Source organism: Medicago sativa, chromosome 5 (genome assembly GCF_051527215.1).
Source record: "Medicago sativa cultivar Bolivia chromosome 5, Bolivia_mono, whole genome shotgun sequence".
In the NCBI taxonomy this organism is placed as follows: domain Eukaryota; kingdom Viridiplantae; phylum Streptophyta; class Magnoliopsida; order Fabales; family Fabaceae; genus Medicago; species Medicago sativa.
Genome location: NC_140753.1, coordinates 30,496,640 through 30,515,959, shown reverse-complemented (window position 1 = coordinate 30,515,959; position 19,320 = coordinate 30,496,640). Strand labels below are relative to the sequence as shown.

The 19,320-nt window shown below is 33.6% G+C and overlaps 2 protein-coding genes and 1 pseudogene across 3 annotated transcripts; 2 read left to right on the top strand and 1 right to left on the bottom strand.

The window, feature by feature from the left end:
- The first annotated feature begins 434 nt into the window (after positions 1 to 434).
- Positions 435 to 12,499, top strand: LOC146921697 (uncharacterized). The gene is made up of 4 exons (XM_085715019.1): positions 435 to 503; positions 11,346 to 11,413; positions 11,524 to 11,610; positions 11,911 to 12,499. The coding sequence occupies exons 3-4, from the start codon at positions 11,554 to 11,556 to the stop codon at positions 12,217 to 12,219; spliced, it is 366 nt and encodes a 121-aa protein (XP_085571145.1). The 5' UTR covers positions 435 to 503; positions 11,346 to 11,413; positions 11,524 to 11,553; the 3' UTR covers positions 12,220 to 12,499.
- On the bottom strand, positions 3,233 to 5,351 carry LOC146921698 (uncharacterized). Its single transcript, XM_085715015.1, has one exon. It carries the CDS (start codon positions 5,089 to 5,091, stop codon positions 3,697 to 3,699), a length of 1,395 nt encoding a protein of 464 aa, XP_085571141.1. The 5' UTR covers positions 5,092 to 5,351; the 3' UTR covers positions 3,233 to 3,696.
- A 3,091-nt stretch (positions 12,500 to 15,590) lies between the features above and the next one.
- Positions 15,591 to 18,512, top strand: LOC146921696 (uncharacterized; annotated as a pseudogene). The gene is made up of 6 exons (XR_015012209.1): positions 15,591 to 15,677; positions 16,257 to 16,348; positions 16,818 to 17,063; positions 17,174 to 17,505; positions 17,635 to 17,716; positions 18,024 to 18,512. The product of XR_015012209.1 is annotated as an uncharacterized LOC146921696 (transcript).
- Positions 18,513 to 19,320: the final 808 nt, after the last annotated feature.

The window sequence follows — 19,320 nt, the reverse complement described above, 5'->3', positions numbered from 1 at the left end:
AAAATGTAAAGCAGCTTTTTATATATAACTCTATTGCATAAAGTTCATCCTTGCAAATATATGTTCTCTAATATCTGGTTTTTTTTTTTTAAAAAAAAAAAAACTTAACTTTATCTTCAAGACATAATGGAAAAAGGTGGTTATTTCCCATCATTATTCCAGGTTGTTTTGACATAACACTCAACTAGTGATTCTTCAATTCTACACCATAGATGTATGAATTAAAATAAGCCAAGTCTGCAACAAAGAAAAGAATACCTACCTTCTCTCCAAAAGGCACAAGAGATTCAAACCAGTTACCATATGCAAAGTATATTTAACCTTGCTTGTTCTCCTCCAATGATGGCCCCACAAATAACGAACCCAAACAACGTTAACTTTCCAAGGCTTCTTCTATTTTAAATAAGCACATTGATGACAAAACATATAATAATAAGTGATAAAAGGAAAACCAGAGAATAAAACCCACCCGGTAGAATGGAGGATTTATGGAGTCAAATGGGGTTAGTTGCTCTGAATTTTCTTCTTATACATTTTATTGTATGGTAAACATGTATTGCAAATACGTACCAGTCATATATCTTGCATAGTGCTACAGTATTTACCTTGTTAATAGTGGCAACAAGATTGAAAAAGCTAATTTTTTAAGGTTATTTTGCAATAAATTAAATATTGAATATGAAAACTATTGAGAACCCATGTTTGATCAGAATCTAAGAGTAGTTGTATACATGCATGTATTAATAATATCTACATCAAGTAAATTTTTGTTCAACAGATATAATTGTGAAAGCTATATAATAAAAATAGAACTAAAGATGCTCATAATTTTCATCGGTTTACAAACTTTACATGAACAATTTTGTTAGGGAGCAACAAAATGAATGGGAGAGTGTTGGGTATTTGTATTGGCTGCATTATTGCTAAAACATATATCCATGATTGTGATGTTGGATACCATGTTCAAACATGTTTTAGGCATTTTCACGAGATGTTGGACATGATGTTTCAACATCCTGACACGGTTCAGTGTGCCTTGTTTTATGCCTATTTGTACGCGCATTTTTTCTTATTAAGGAATCCACGTCCACATATCTTGCTGACCAAGCAACACGCATATCTATACAGAATCAATTGTGGTTTTATTCCTCAAGGAGTAACAATATTTTCGGGAATATTTGGATATGTTTGAAAGTTCCTAAAGATGTTCCAACATTCTAGGACTTTCCATATTTGTTACTGATTCTTGTTACGTAGATCAGCTGAACGATCTACATTGTTCTGAAGCCCAACAAGGTTATTGAGCCCATATTACTTCAGTATATATGGAAGACTTCAAGACCTAATTATTCATTCAAGCCGTCATTCTAAAAGAATAGTTTTTTTAGGGTTTTGAGTCGTGTTCTTTGTGTGTTCTTCTCTTGTATCGTTTTGATGCAAGTATAGGACTGTTTGTTATTTGTGAGCCTTTCTTGTATCATCTTGATACATGTTAATGACTGTTTATTGAGTTGTTACTCGTGTGCTACACCAAAACTTTGAAGCAAGGTTGTAGTTTGTGTTTGAAGGTAACTTCATCATTTTGTGTTTTAATCTGAAAGTCACAGGGGCTGTGATTGATTATAGGATAGTGAGATGAGATCTCAGATCTAGGAATTCCTAGGTTGAAATCTAGATGGGTAGGTCCTAGGTCTTAAGTTGTAAATGTGGTTTGTTGAGAAATTTAGAATAAGAACTACACTAGTGGATTTCCTTCCTTGCTTGGTAGCCCCCAGAGTAGGTGTGTATGTCACCGAACTGTGTCAACAAACTCATTGTTGAAGTAAAATATTTTCACAAGAAAGGGGAGTTTGAATTGTGACCTGTTTAAAATATGCCTGATAAAAATTTTCTTTGTATGTATATATATATATATATATACTTGGATTAGGTTAGTATGTTAGTTAAATAAAAAACAATAATATTGTGAGGTGTGTGATAAAAATAAAAGAGATAGGGAAAAGAGAATCACACACAAGAAGTATCCTGGTTCACCCAATTCGGGCTAGTCCAGTCCCCACAATACTGTGAGATTATCCACTAGGTAGTTACGTTAAGTAACGTTAACCACAACTCCTCTTTTGTCTTCTTTTCACACAAATAAGTAACTTTTACTCTTTGCTAGATCCGACTGATCTTTCCTGCAACCGAGTAAATCTATCTTTGCCTTTACAACCAAACAACAAACGAGTACAAATCACCCTTGCTAGATCTACCTGATCTATCCCTACAAACGAGTGATTTTACCCTTGTTTTTTACACACTTGTTACCTACAAGCTTTACAACCCAATAAGAAATAAATTCTTACTTGGACCAAATATCAAATGAAATTGAGTAGTGATTTACTAAACAAAAAGCTCACTGTAAAAGAGCAAGTTTAGTTCACTGAAAAATAAAAGAGAGAGCTTTGAGTATTTTTGCTTGAGTGTATATTGCTTTGCTTTCTCAAAATTCGGTGGTTTGTTCTTGCACCCAGCATGTGTATTAATAGGCACAATTGCTCAAAGAATTTTGCTTGCTCTTTCTTCCCACGTGAGGAGCGTATAAGATTGCAGGATTACAGCTCATGCCTTTTGTGTTCTCACGTGTGTAGTGTTATGAGCAACACAGCTCATTGTAATTCATCTATGTCTACGTGTAACAATTCTTGTGGCTTAAAAGATAAATATCCATCTTGCAAGCTATCAACCTTTTGCTTTGTCCCTTTTCACCAAAAAGAAGTATTTTGTTTGTACTTTGCAATATGTCAATTGATTGGATAGAGAGTGGTTTAGGAGACATAATATACCAATACCAAAACCTCTTATGTATTGAGATATGCCAACGTGTCCCTTCATGTTTAGGCTTGATTGTCCAAAATTTATCAATTGCATTCTATCTTTTTATTTCTTGTTATGTATGAGATACAAATATTTTTAACGAGCAGATAATTTGCAATCCTTTGAGAATATGTTCCTGCAACTAAAAATACTCATAGACAAATGTTAAATACAATAATATCACATTCCATTTATAAAATAAAGTCTAAATATATTTTTTCATCTTTAAAACTAAAAATAGGGATTTATGGATATTATCTCAACATTCTCCCCCTTTTTGACGATGACAAAATATATTTGAATTTGATTTATTAATGTGTTGTGATTAAGCTCCCCCTCAATTTGATGTACATCTTTTGAGGGTAAATTTTTTTTTTTTTTTAAAGTAGACTCCCCCAATCTGATATTGAAGGTATAAATTTTTCTCGAATCAAGTTGATAGATTACTATAAGTCTTTAAGAAATGCAATCTTGATTTGAAGATCATTATATCAAGTGAGGGTATTTAAAACAGATACATACTTATGAGCTAATGTTAGTGTCATAAAACATAGTCATTATATACATAAGAAGAACATAGTAGAAACTTAAATTGATTGCAACCGAACATAGATAAATGTTTGCAATCAATTGCTAACAAACAAAATATACTGCTTAAAGCTAAAAACATAAAAGGACAAACTATTTAAACAAAAGGCACATGGCCGAAACTAGTCTATAGCCAAAAGATATAAAGAGGGCCATTTTCAAATTCATAAAATATATTCAGTGTTTCTAAACACTTTCTCCCCCTTGGCATCTTCAAAAAGGGCGAATCAACACAGTTTCATGAGTAAGCTAAAGATTATGTGGAGGTGGGTTGGAGGAGGATGCATGAAAACCAGGACCTGGAGGCACCGCACCGCAGAAAGTGAAGAGAAATGCAGCAAAGGACTCGCGAAGGTGATTAACATCAGCATGAAGAGAAGTCAGCTCAGTGTAGATTATCTCGTTTGAAATGATAGGATTTACAGGTTCAACGGGAGCATCATTTCTAGGAGAAGTTCCGGTTGACGTGAAACTTCCAAAAGAGCTGAAGTGAGATGGTATCGGAGGTAACTCACTAGGAAGTTGATTGATATTCTTTGGAGGAGAGTCTATGAATTTGTTCAAACAGTCTGATCCGAACAAAGCAGAGTTAGAGACATCAATCATAGGAGCTGGAGAGATGGGAATAGGTACGGTTTCAAAACCAGATGAAAGATTGAGATCAGTAGAGACATTTAGGTCGAAGTGAGGAGCTGAGGCACAAAGGTTTGAGTAGAGTGAAGCCGATTGTGATGTCTTATGACTTTCAACAATTATTGCATTCACAAGACTGTGAAGATGATTTTCCTCTTCTTCTTCCTTGAGAAATTCTTCCCTTGGAATTGGAATTTGATGAAGTCCTAAAGCTCCATCATTAGAGTTTAATTTAATGTGAGACACATTCTTTGAGTTGAAAGGGTTCCAGTGTCGTTCTGCCTTTTCTCCAATGAAAGAGAGTTTGAATTCTTTGAAGATTTTTGTGAGTGCCATGGAGTAAGGGAGGCCACCTTTATCTTTGGTGTCTTTGAGAGCACTTATCATGTGTTGAATGAAGAGATAGGGAAGGTTAACACGTTTGCCTTGAGTTAGGTGGTAGATAACCATAAGATCAGTGTCGTCGACTCGATATTTGCCTCTAGTACGAGGTAAAAGGCTATGAGTGCACAAGTTATGAAGAATCTTATATTCATTCCTCAAAGCTGTTACAGGATAGTCTTTTGCAGATTGAACATTGTTAAGGATTTTGCTCAAAACAGAGTTCTTGTCGACAGCAGCATCATCATACCATTTTCTACCATAGAGTTTGACACCAGAATTTGGAATATTGAAAACTTTTGCTAGAATATCAGTGGTGATTATGATATCAGTTTGATTCATGTAGCAAAGAATTACGTCGTGTCCTTCAAGAACAGTGGCAGAAGAATAAAATTTTTGAACAAGATGTGTGTGAATGACCTCATCGATTTCACAGAATTGCTTCCCTCCAATATTCTTGATAACATCATCAAGTTGGATTTCCTTTTTCTTGATGTCATCAAAATCGAAGGTTTTGCTTTCTGAGAGGGGTCTTTCGACAAAACTCTCTACAACTGTGTTTGTAAGATATGGATTTACGATCATCTTTTTTTTAATATTGACAGGTTTTGAAATGATGTCTTCCAGCATTTTTTCTTTCTGAGCTTCCTTGCGATCGTATGGAGAAAATGCTGATGAAGATGATTTGAGTCGTTTGGTAGTTTTTTGAGTTTGCAAGCTGACAACTGATTCATCATCAAGGTTAATGTATGAAGCTTTTGAGGGTTTTGAGCTTAGCCTAATGGATTTCCTGAGTTCATTTGAGAAGGATTGTTTAGGTTTGTAGTTTGGTGTTGGTTTGAAAAACTCATCAAAGGTTTCAGTTTTCACAGGAGCAGAAGTGGTGAACCTTTTTGTTTCAAAAAAAGAAAGAGACTAGCTTCACAAAAATTGAAAAATAATTATACTCATTTTCATAAACAAGGAACTCGTAAAAATAACACTGACCATCAAGGACCCAAAAAATTATGGGTACCTAAGGTATTACTAACCTCTACTGCAGGAATGTCTCATAACAGTCAAGAAAAAGCCTTGGTACTTGGACAGTGGATGCTCAAGACATATGACTGGAGATAAACAAAGCTTTCTCTCCTTCACCAAAAAGGAAGGAGGATTGGTAACCTTTGGTAATAATGAAAAATCTCGGATTAAAGGTATAGGAGTTATTGGTAAGATAAACTCCGCAAAAATTGAAAATGTTCAATATGTAGAAGGATTAAAACACAATTTAATTAGCATCAGTCAATTGTGTGATAGTGGTCTTGAAGTAATATTCAAACCTCACACATGCGAAGTCAGACAAATATCTTCAGGAAAAATCTTGTTTACAGGATCAAGAAATAAAAATGTTTACACTCTATACCTAGATGAACTCCCTGTCGAATCATGTTTTATATCTCTTGAAAAAGATAAATGGATTTGGCATAAAAGGGCTGGCCATATAAGTATGGAAACAATTTCTAAAATATCAAAACTTGATCTAGTAAGAGGACTACCTAAGATAAACTATGAGAAGGATAAGATATGTGAAGCATGTGTCAGAGGAAAACAAGTCAAAAGCAGTTTTCCTCCAAAAGATTTTATTTCAACTAAAAGACCTCTTGAATTGCTTCACATAGATTTATTTGGACCTATCTCAATAGAAAGTCTTGGCGGCAAAAAATATGGCTTTGTAATCGTTGATGATTTTTCCAGATTCACTTGGGTTTTATTTTTGAAACACAAAAATGATTCTTTTGAAGCTTTTCAAACCTTTTGCAAAAAAGTTCAAAATGAGAAAGAAACAAATATTATCTCAGTAAGAAGTGATCATGGAGGAGAATTTGAAAACGCCTCCTTTGAACAGTTCTTTAGTGATAATGGAATATCTCATAATTTTTCTTGTCCTAGAACTCCTCAACAAAATGGAGTTGTAGAAAGAAAAAATAGAACTTTACAAGAAACGGCAAGAACCATTTTAAATGAATCAAATGTTGAGAAATATTTTTGGGCAGAAGCCATAAATACATCTTGCTATATTTTAAATAGAGTTTCAATAAGAAGAGTTTTAAATAAAACCCCGTATGAACTCTGGAAAGAAAGAAAGCCAAACATTTCTTATTTTCATATCTTTGGATGTTATTGCTATATTTTAAACAACAAAGATAACCTAGGAAAATTTGATTCAAAATCAGACAAAGCTATATTTCTTGGTTACTCCGTTACTTCAAAAGCATACAGGGTGTTTAATCTAAGAACAAAAGTCTTAGAAGAAAGTATGCACATAAAATTTGATGAGTTTGAGGAACTTGAGACTCAAGAAAGATTGAATGAAGAAGATGAGGAAGAAAGTCAAATCAATCCCAACATCGAAAATTCTCTCCAACAAACATCAAATGAAGAAGACTCTCTAAGTCCTCCAAGATCATGGAGAATTGTGGATCATCACCCACAAGAACAAATAATTGGTGAAACCGCAGATGGAGTAAGAACAAGAAGATCTTTTCAAACAAATGACTTTGCAATGATATCTCAAATTGAACCAAAATCAATAAAGGAGGCAATCATAGACGAGTCATGGATCGAAGCAATGAAAGAAGAACTACATCAATTTGAGAAAAACCAAGTTTGGACTCTTGTACCTAATCCTCAAACTCAATCCATCATTGGTACAAGATGGGTATTCAGAAACAAATTAGATGAAGAAGGAAAAGTGACACGGAACAAAGCCAGATTGGTAGCTCAAGGTTATAATCAACAAGAAGGCATAGACTACGATGAAACCTATGCTCCTGTGGCTAGACTTGAAGCCATTAGAATCCTTCTTGCATATGCATCTCATAAATGCATAAAACTTTTTCAAATGGACGTAAAAAGTACTTTTTTAAATGGTTTTTTAAACGAAGAAGTTTATGTTCATCAACCTCCAGGTTTTGAAAATTTAGAAAAACCAAATCATGTGTTCAAACTAACCAAAGCTCTTTATGGACTTAAACAAGCTCCAAGAGCTTGGTATGAAAGATTAAGCATCTTTTTAATCAAAAATGGTTTTTCACGAGGAAAAATTGATACCACACTTTTTAGAAAAATTGACAAAAATGATTTATTAATTGTACAGATGTACGTCGATGATATCATTTTTGGAGCCACAAATGAAAAAATGTGTGATGATTTTTCAAAACTCATGGAAAGTGAATTTGAGATGAGCATGATGGGAGAACTTAAATTCTTTTTGGGATTACAAATCAAACAACATAAAGATGGCATTTTTATTTGTCAAGAAAAATATGTCAAAGATCTTCTTAAAAAATATAAGATGAATGAATCCAAAATTATGACTACTCCCATGCATCCTTCATCAAATCTTGACAAAGATGAAAATGGAAAAGATTTTCCTGAAAAAGAATATAGAGGAATGATTGGATCACTTTTATATTTAACTGCTAGTAGACCTGACATTGTTTTTGCAGTAGGTCTATGTGCTAGATTTCAAACTGCACCAAAAGAATCACACTACATTGCAGTTAAAAGAATTTTCAGATACCTTGTAGGCACTCCAAGTGTTGGTCTATGGTATAAAAAGGGAACACACTTTGACCTAATGGCATATTGTGATGCTGACTACGCCGGAGATAAAATAGAAAGAAAAAGTACTAGTGGCGCATGTCAACTACTTGGAGAAGCTTTAGTCAGCTAGTGTTGTAGAAAACAAAGTACTATAGCACTATCCACCACAGAAGCTGAATATATTTCCGCTACAAATTGCTGCTCTCAGGTATTATGTTGAGATAATATCCATAAATCCCTATTTTTAGTTTTAAAGATGAAAAAATATATTTAGACTTTATTTTATAAATGGAATGTGATATTATTGTATTTAACATTTGTCTATGAGTATTTTTAGTTGCAGGAACATATTCTCAAAGGATTGCAAATTATCTGCTCGTTAAAAATATTTGTATCTCATACATAACAAGAAATAAAAAGATAGAATGCAATTGATAAATTTTGGACAATCAAGCCTAAACATGAAGGGACACGTTGGCATATCTCAATACATAAGAGGTTTTGGTATTGGTATATTATGTCTCCTAAACCACTCTCTATCCAATCAATTGACATATTGCAAAGTACCAACAAAATACTCCCTCCGTCTCGGTATAATTGACCTACTTTGGTTTTTCACACAGATTAAGAAAAGTGTATAAATGAAGGGAAAAGTGGAATATATTGTATTGGGAATGATAAAAGTAGTATTATTTAGTGTTATATTGTATTGGGAATGATGAAAGTTGTATTGAAAATTGAAATGAGTCAGTTATTTTGGGACACTTTTTTTTAGAAAATGGGTCAGTTATTCCGGGACGGAGGGAGTACTTCTTTTTGGTGAAAAGGGACAAAGCAAAAGGTTGATAGCTTGCAAGATGGATATTTATCTTTTAAGCCACAAGAATTGTTACACGTGGACATAGATGAATTACAATGAGCTGTGTTGCTCATAACACTACACACGTGAGAACACAAAAGGCATGAGCTATAATCCTACAATCTTATTCGCTCCTCACGTGGGAAGAAAGAGCAAGCAAAATTCTTTGAGCAATTGTGCCTATAAATACACATGCTGGGTGCAAGAACAAACCACCGAATTTTGAGAAAGCAAAGCAATATACACTCAAGCAAAAATACTCAAAGCTCTCTCTTTTATTTTTCAGTGAACTAAACTTGCTCTTTTACAGTGAGCTTTTTGTTTAGTAAATCACTACTCAATTTCATTTGATATTTGGTCCAAGTAAGAATTTATTTCTTATTGGGTTGTAAAGCTTGTAGGTAACAAGTGTGTAAAAAACAAGGGTAAAATCACTCGTTTGTAGGGATAGATCAGGTAGATCTAGCAAGGGTGATTTGTACTCGTTTGTTGTTTGGTTGTAAAGGCAAAGATAGATTTACTCGGTTGCAGGAAAGATCAGTCGGATCTAGCAAAGAGTAAAAGTTACTTATTTGTGTGAAAAGAAGACAAAAGAGGAGTTGTGGTTAACGTTACTTAACGTAACTACCTAGTGGATAATCTCACAGTATTGTGGGGACTGGACTAGCCCGAATTGGGTGAACCAGGATACTTCTTGTGTGTGATTCTCTTTTCCCTATCTCTTTTATTTTTATCACACACCTCACAATATTATTGTTTTTTATTTAACTAACATACTAACCTAATCCAAGTATATATATATATATATATATATATATATATATATATATATATATACAAAGAAAATTTTTATTAGGCATATTTTAAACAGGTCACAATTCAAACCCCCCTTTCTTGTGAAAATATTTTACTTCAATTGGTACCAGAGCGCTGCCTCTAAAAAGCCTACGCACCCAACGGTGCAGGAGGAAAAAGATCCAGAAGAAAAGTCTCAACACAACCTTAACACCCAACGGTGTAGAAGGAAGAAAATTCAAAACCTAAACACCCAACGGTGTAGAAGATCAAAGAAAAGAAAATATGTCTAAAGTAAAATTTATGTCCGAAGGAGGTTCCTCAAATAGACCACCGTTCTTTGAAGGAGCAGACTACTATTACTGGAAAGGAAAAATGGAACTATTTTTACAATCACAAGATAATCACATGTGGACCATAGTCGAAAATGGAGACTATATTCCATATGATGAAGATCTAAATGTAAAGAGTCAGGAAGAGTGGTCAGAAGAGGAAGGTAAGCGAATGTTATTAAATTTTAAAGCTAAATTATTTCTAACCATGGCTTTAAGCTGGGAAGAATATGATAGAATACAAGAATGCAAAAATGGCAAAGAAATTTGGGATACACTAAAAATACATCATGAAGGCACCAGTCATGTAAAAGAAACAAGAATTGACATTGGTGTTCGAAAATTTGAACTATTCGAAATGACAGAAACCGAGACCATAGATGAAATGTATGGAAGGTTTACTATCATTATGAATGAGTTACGTTCTCTTGAAAAAAAATTTACAGTCCATGAGAGAGTAAGAAAAATTTTAAGATGTCTCCCAAAATCTTGGAGACATATTGTAACAGCTATAACAGAAGCAAAAGATCTAAAAAAACTCAGATTAGAAGATCTTATCGGATCTCTAAAAGCACATGAAGTTCTTTTGCAAGAGGACAAACCCTCAAACAAAAGCAAAATGATTGCTTTCAAAACAAATCAAGAATCACAAAATCAAGAACTGGAAATGGAAGTTTACAATCAACAACAAGAACCCGATGAAGAAGAACATCAAGATCAAATCATTCTTCTCACCAGAAAACTTCAAAGAATGATTCAAAGAAGAGATCAAAACAAAAGGAATTTTCCAGCAAGGAAAGAAAACACAAAAACTGAATTTGACAGAAGTCAAGTTACCTGCTACGGTTGCTACAAACTTGGACACTACAAAAATGAATGTCCGTTAAACAAAAGAAAATCAAACAATTTCTAATCAAATCAAAGATCCTTCTTAACTACATGGGATGAGCCGGAAGAACCAACAAATGAAGATGAACAAGCAGATCTTTGCTTAATGGCAAAATCAGACAATGAAGAGGTAAATCCTGATCCTTGCTCATCATGTGAAAAAACTGAATATATGTTTGATAATCTTTTTCATAACTCTCTAATTTTAGAACAAACATGTGAAGAATTGAGAAATGAAAACTTTAAAACTAAAAATAGGGATTTATGGATATTATCTCAACAATTGTGCCTTTTACTTTCTTGTCATTTATTTTCTTGCGTTTTTTATGTTTGTTAGCATGATGTGGAAACATTAAACGCAACATTCGTTTTCTGTGTACTTGGTGTTGGAACATCTCATAGAACATCTTGATATTGTGTGGTAGAGCGCGTGACATGATCAAACAATGGGCACGAGAATGGGAGTTTATGAGCTCGACAAGATCAAACAAAGGTACTTGGAAGAAGGATTACATTGATTTTCCAACAAAACTAGAATAAATACTATCATCTCTGGAACCGAGCATTACATTCAGATTATATATTAATGAAAAACATTGTCAGGTATGAGAAGTGGAAAGAGTTGATAGATTCATGGGAAGACAAGAAAAGAAAAGGAAGAAAGCCAAACGCAAGCTAGTGAAGGAACAGGTTTCTCTCAGACACTCTTTTTAAGGTTTCATAGATCTTATTCATTTAATCCTTCTTTAAGCAGGTCATGAAATGCTTCCTTAGCTAAAATCAGATAATGTTCTAGGTCCTGTTAAATTTGTGTCTTACTATGAGTAGATGATGCTATGTGCAAAACAATTAGCAGTCTAGTATGAACAATAAGTCTGGAATGATAAAAAAAAAAAAAAAAAAAAAACTAGAGAGGCCGGGTAAAAAATGTTGTGGGAGATGAAATTTGAACTTTAATTTAAAAACTAATTGCAAACTTCTAAATTGCAGAGTGAACTTGAAGAAAGGTTGAAATCTTTGGAGAAAATTCAAAATAAGATTAAGTATGTAAAACTAGTTGCAGACGGAGCAAATGCCAAGGCTGAGGAAAGCCAAAAGAAAATTCTGAGTGAACTTAAACAGCGAAGGTTGAAATCTAAGGAGAAATTTCAAAATAAGATGAAGTATGTAAATCTAGTTGCAGATGCAGCGAGAGCCAACGCCGAGAAAAGCCGAAGAAATGAAGAGCTACAAGCAAGAGAGAAGGCAAGTACAATTCCAACAACAGGCAAACTGCCACAGAAGTATTTCTGCTTCTGAGATCACTAATTGCCAAACATCAAGGAGTTTGAGAGGCAGAGATCTAAGTGCTTGTACATAGTTCTATCTATAGCTCTTGGTCATCATTAATACTAAAACAATACATGATGCTATAAAATAAAAAATTGAAAAAACATAACTGTAAGTTTCACGAAATACAAGAGCTACTTCTTGTGTAAACCAGTTTAGCTTTCCTTGTTTTGGGATTTAGTTTTGGTAGCACAGTTCGTCTGTCACCTTCACTTTCCGGAAATGGCAAATTAACCAATAAGATGATCAATGATGTTATGAAACATCAATGATTGTGTTTAATCAAACTAATTACCCAAATATTGTTAACTTACTTAGTTTTAACCGACAGCACGTAGAACTATGTACAAGCACTTACATCTTGTTTATGACATCAAACATGATTACTTACGCACTATGAAGCACGGATACTTCAAAAATGTGGCCTACATCACCACCTCACACCACCAACACTCCTCCACATAGATATGGATCAGAAGAAACAACCACCACACAAAAACACCATAAAATATTTTTGTGTCTCAAACGTATCTTCTTATATTTACTATAAATGTTTAAGATATGTGTTCTTTCTTCTTCTTCTTCTAGATTTTACAGTAAATATTTTTTTTTTCTTTCTATATATGCATATTCAATTTCTGTCAAAAAAATTGTTCAGAACGGTCTTTTTATTTTAATTTTCTTAAATTACAATAATATATATATATATATATATATATATAATTCTTTTTATATGCATATCTCAAACGTCGTATCCTATGTTTTTCAATGAATGACGTATCGCCGTGTCAGATACGCGTTGTATTCGATACTCGTATCGTGCCCGTGCTTCATTGCTTACGCATATTTTCTTCTTATTGCTTTTGAATTTAAGTCTAATTTTACAGATAAATATTTTATTAACAATATTATAAAGCTAGTAATCGATCAATTTTGTGTCAGATCAAGACTGAGTAATACACCTATGAACCCTAGTTTTGTGAGTGGTAAATTTGGGCATACCAACTTAACATTAAACGTCCACATAAATACCTTTTAGCTGAGTTTGATGAAAATAGGATAGTAGTGCAGATATTTTCTTACTTAAAAACCAATTTGTAACAAAATAAACTTAAAAACTAACATGTTATAAACATATGTCTTAAAGACCGCAAACGATATTTGACCTAAAAAATCTATATATAAGTGATTATCTGTTATAAACAATTTGTTAAGGGACAAACTATAGTTAAGAGACAAACAAAAGTTAGTCTTATAAGTATATTTGGTTTTCGACAGACAATTTGTTTAGCTTCAAACAATTTTTCGACAAACCAGCAGATTGTTCAAACAACACATTACTTTAAACAATTTGTATATCTTTGAACGTATTATGTGTCAAGATAGATAATTAGCCAATGAAAGGAAAAACAAGATGCATTTGGAGCTCCCTATTGTAAGCATTGTAATATTGTGATCGAAACTACCTTGCATGTGTTAAGAGATTGTCCATTAGCCATCGCTATGTGGATAAATATCATTCCGATCAAGTTATGTGGTAGTTTTTTTTTTTTTTCTTTGGAGCTGCAGCAGTGGTTAGATTATAACTTATAGACTTATAGTGTATTAAGGTGGGAAATTTGGAGGTTAAGTGGAATGATTTTTGAGCAATGACTTGTCATTATTTATGGTTGTGGAGGAATATAGAAGTGTATGATAATATATATACGAGGCCTCCGACACGTTGGTCACAAGTTCATAAACTTACATTGGAGTATGCTCAAGCTATGTGCAGAGATGATACTATGCATCATGTCCCTACACTCCAAATTTTAAATCGTTGGAATCATCCTATGGCTGGATGGGTTAAATTAAATACATACGGTGCAAGCAGAGGTGGTAGTGAGGTATGTAGTGGTCTGGTGGAGTTTCCCGTGGTAATGAAAGAGAGTGGCTTGGAGGTTTTACCAAAAGAATTGGTCTTTGTAGTGCTCACACATCATAGATTTGGGGTATTTTTGAAGGTTTGAAGTTGGCTAAGGTGCAAAAATCATGTTCACGGGAGCTATTGGAGACTAGCGTAAAATATTGTGCAATTAGATCGGCTTGATTGGTAGATCAAAGTGTCTTGTTGATAGGAGAAAATGTTTGTGTTATTATTCATTGTCTCAAAGTACATGAGAGAGATACTTATTTATAGCAAAGTATCTAGAGATTAGCACTAACTATTTACTTGCTTTATAAGTAATATTGCAAGCTTAGCCTTAAACACAGAGTAATCAATATTTTGTACTAATCCTAACACTTATAATTACCGTGAAGTGAACAATTGTGTTGATGCAATGCAATAGCGAAGATGGGAATTGGTAGTGATATTAGAACTACGTTTTATGAGTTTATTCTAAAAAATACATGAGTTTAAATAGGAGTAAGTGCTTATGTTATCCCCTTTCCCAAATCCTAGCTGAGGACTTTTTTTCTTCTTGATCTATCAAAGACGGGTGATTTAGGGTTAATTTTGACCCATAATCACCCCTCCGAATTTTTTTCATTCTCTTTTAGCGAAATAAGTTATTTCACATATTTTTTAATTTTTTTCGTTTGTTTTTGTGATTTCGTCGTCTAGCACGACTTTATTTTGATTTCCCGTTTTTGTGCGGTGTATTTTTTATTTTCCGTTTTAGTGTGGTGTTTATTTGATTCAGATTGAAAAATTAGATTTGATCAAGTGCAGATTTAATCAGTGACTTTTGCGTCGTCAACGTTGCAGATCCAAAAACATGAGTATTTCGGTGGCTTGAATATAGTCATATTTGTAGGCATATGTCGTTTTATGTTATTAACATGGATGTTGTGAGTTAATTCACGTATTCATCCTTTTTGTTTTTAGCAACTTTGAATTTGTATTGTATCGATGTACTCTATCGATTTGAATGAAATATTGTTTATTTTTGTAAAATAAAAATGCTTATGTTATAAATAAACTTTGAAATGCGCCCAAAATGTAAAGCAGCTTTTTATATAGGACTACTATATATTGCATAAACTTCATCCTTGCAAATATATGTTCTCTAATATCTATTTTTTAAATTTATTTTTATCTTCAAGACATAATGAAAAGAGTGGTTTTCCCATCCTTATTCCAGGTTGTTTTGACATTGCACTCAACTAGTGATTCTTCAATTCTTCACCATAGATATATGGATTAAAAAGATCAACTAAAATATATACTATACTGAAAGTTAAGTCTGCCACGAAGAAAAGAATACCTATATTTCTCCAAAAGGCACAAGAGATCCAAACCAGTTACCATATGCAAAGTATATTTAACCTTGCTTGTTATCCTCCAAATGATGGCCCCACAAATAACAAACCCATATAATTGATAGAAGGAAAACCTGAGAATAAAACCCTCCCAGTAGAATGGAGAATTTATGGAGTCAAACGAGGTTAGTTCCTCTGAATTTTCTTCCTATACATTTTATTGTCAACATGTATTGCAAATACATGCCAGCCATATATCTTGCGTAGTGTTACAATATTTACCATGTTAATATATTAATTATGAAAACTATTGAGAACCCATGTTTGATCAGAATCTCACCTTTGAAAATCTCATGTTTTCTCTGTTGAACCGATCACCAATACGAAGGAGAATCTCCATCATTCAAACATCATAATCACTTTTTTTATATTATAAAATCCCCAACACCCTTTTATTTTAAGGGTCTTGATTTTACAGGACCATATTGTCCCTGAAGGGAACCCTTCCCTTCCCCCTAATCAATAGGATTATGTTGCATAAAAATAACTGTTTCTCTTTTAATTCCTTCCTTTATGATTTTTTATTTTCTTTTATTTTACAGATCATTTATAAGAGTAGTTGTATACACATGCATGTATTAATATTATCTACATCAAGTAAACTTTTGTTCAACAGATATATTTGTGTAAGCTATATAAAAATAGAACTAAAGATGTTCATAATTTTCATCGGTTTACAAACGTTACATGAACAATTTTGTTAGGGTACAACTTACTGGTACGGAGGAGAACAAAGCTGATCTTGGTGCCACAAGGGATCGGAAAATACCTGTGCAGAAAACCAAGTCTTTCAAAGGTAATGTTTTGTTACCTTTTTCCCCATACCTTCACTTCTCTCATTTGGTGGTTTCCGAACCAATATATAATATATCCAACTTATTATGTACCCACTGGAGAGTGGTTGAAATGAGTACCTATTGGGAATGAAGTCTAGCACAGCTAATCTCTCTTTCACTTCTCTCTTGTAGTGTATGCTTAGTGTTTGTTTGATAACTAGATGTAGAACTTACCATAAAAATGAGTCTATTTCATAATTTTACTAATTTGTCAAGCATTTACCATAAAAATGAGGAAAAGAAACAGAAAGAAACAAAGATAATAAAAAAAAAAAAAAAAATTATGCCATGCATGGTTATTGAAAAGTTTTAGAAATGAAGACTAGACAATTACACATAAGAGCATGCAACCAACAGCCAAGTCAGTTCAGAAAAACGTGGGATAATTTTCATTTGACCTCGTGTAAAAACTGTCTTGACCATTTTCAGCAGAGAAGAAAAAGGGCCAAAGTTGGTTACAAAAACAGCTTTCAAGTAAAACAGGTCGTGATAACGACTACATAGAAATGGTGCATGGTGCAGCAGTAGCTGCTGCTGCATTCTCAATTAATTTGCAAGAGACCTCTGAGCAGAAGAGTGAGAACCCGGAGGCCTCATTGGCCAAGGTCAAAAGCATGGTGGAAAGCTCAAAATCTTCAAAGTCCCTTCTCGGTAGTATATCCAAGCGATTATCAGGTAAATATGAGTACATACCACTCCATTTATGAATCATAATTACCATTACTCTTAAGTAAAAAAACAGAAAGAAAATCAAGTTTATTAAACTTTGTCTGCATCATGTTTAGGTTCATTTAGATCTAAAGATGACCAAGTTGTAGAAGAAAAGAAACCGGAAAAGGCCATTACCCCTGCACTATCAATGAAAAAGGCTTCATCTTTCACTGGAAAAAAAAAATGACACCACAGCACCAAAAGCTGAAGCTCCTCCTTCACTGCCGTCACTACCATCACCAATTAGGAAGACTTCAAGGAAACCTGACCCTCAAAGAGAGCTGACTACAACAGGATCAAACAATGGGGAGACAAGTGCAGATGAATGGGAGAGAACTGTGATCGACAAGATCAAACAATGGGCAAATAAACAGGAGAGAACTGAGCCCGACAAGATCAAACAAAGGTACTTGGAAGCATGATTACGTTGAATTTCTAACAAAGAAAACACTCTCAAACATAATTACAATAAATATTATCATCTCTTGAATCAAGCATTACATGCAGTTTATATACTAATGAAAAACATTGTCAGGTATGAGAAGTCGATAGAGTTGATAGATTCCTGGGAAGACAAGAAGAAGATAAAAGCCAAACGCAAGCTAATGAAGCAACAGGTTTCTCTCAGACACTCTTTATTAGGTTCCTTAGATCTTATTCATTTAGTGCTTTCTTTAAGCAGGTCATGAAATGCTTCCTTACCTATAATCAGATAATGTTCTAGGTCTTGTTAAATTTGTGTCTTATTCATAACTTTTTCAGAGTTCAAAACATGTGAGTAGATGCTATCTGTAAAACAATTAGCAGTCTAGTATGAACAATAAGTCTGGAATGATAAAAAAATAGAGGCCGGGTAAAATATGTGGTGTGAGATGAGAAGTTGAACTTTAATTTAAAAACTAATTGCAAACTTCTAAATTGCAGAGTGAACTTGAAAAGGGAAGGTTGAAATCTTTGGAGAAGTATGTAAATCTAATTGCAGACGGAGCGAGAGCCAAGGCTGAGGAAAGCCGAAAAAAATTGCAGAGTGAACTTGAACGGGGAAGGAAGAAATCTTTGGAGAAATTTCAAAATAAGATGACGTATGTAAATCTAGTTGCAGACAGAGCGAGAGCCAAGGCTGTGGAAAGCTGCCTTAAAAATGAAAAGTTACAAGCAAAAGGGAAGGCAAGTACAATTCCAAGTGCGGAGTTAATTGAAGAGTTAATTGACAAATATCCGGCCATTTACAAAAAAATTGACAAATATCCAAGAGTTTGAGAAGCAAAGATCTAAGTGCTCGTACATAATTCTATCTGTAGCTCTTAGTCATCATTAATACTAAAACAATACAACAATACATGATGCTAAAAAAAAAATTTGAAAAACAGAAATGTAAGCTTCACCAAATACAAGAGCTATTTCTTGTGTAAACCTTCCTTGTTTTGGGATTTAGTTTTGGTAGCACAGTTCGACAGTCAACTTCATTTTTCGGAAATGACAAATTAACCAATAAGATGATCAATGATTATATGAAACATCAATGATTGTGTTTAATCAAACTAGCCCAAATTGTTAACTTCCCTAGTTTTAACCGACATCATGTAGACAACAGTGGTGAGAAAACCATTTGAGGCCAAGAAATAACTTCTCGAGGTTGGTATTTAACATCACCACAAGTCCACAACGAATAAATAAATAAATAAAGTTTCTAATTTAGGAGAATACACAGAAACAGCATGGCTGGGATACCAATATTATTATATCCACCTAGTTCGTGTAACACGGAAGTAAAAATAGCAATTATAGCATAAATAGAAATTTATATTTGAAACTACTAACTTCGGAACCCTTGCCTCTGAATTGTGGAAGTTGTTAACTGCCTGAACCATCACCACTCCTCTCCAACAGGTCTCGAAGAAAAACATAAGGATTAGGGTGTGGGAACCAGTGCAGACATCAAAGGTCACCAGGTAATTAGGTCAGAAATGCTTAAACAAATGCTAATCCAGAGCTTAATTGGTTATAAATTTAAGCCATATAATGAAGCATATGGCAATTTCCACCATGACATGTAAAATCAAATTAAGCCCATACTTAGAGATTTTGCAAGAAACATATATTCTACAAGTATTCACAGAACAATAGTAATTTTGGACATAAATTTTAGCATGTAAGACTTCTTTGTACAACAGTTAAACTTCACTTCAGGAAAACAAAAATTACAACTGACAAAAGAATA

What these genes read in the sequence shown, in the direction of transcription:
- LOC146921698 (XM_085715015.1), bottom strand. Translation starts at nt 5,091, where the DNA reads ATGCTGGAAGACATCATTTCAAAACCTGTCAATATTAAAAAAAAGATG.
- LOC146921697 (XM_085715019.1), top strand. Translation starts at nt 11,554, where the DNA reads ATGGGAAGACAAGAAAAGAAAAGGAAGAAAGCCAAACGCAAGCTAGTG. An exon ending in GCAAGCTAGTGAAGGAACAG is followed by an intron (nt 11,611 to 11,910) that starts GTTTCTCTCAGA and finishes TCTAAATTGCAG; the next exon opens with AGTGAACTTGAAGAAAGGTT.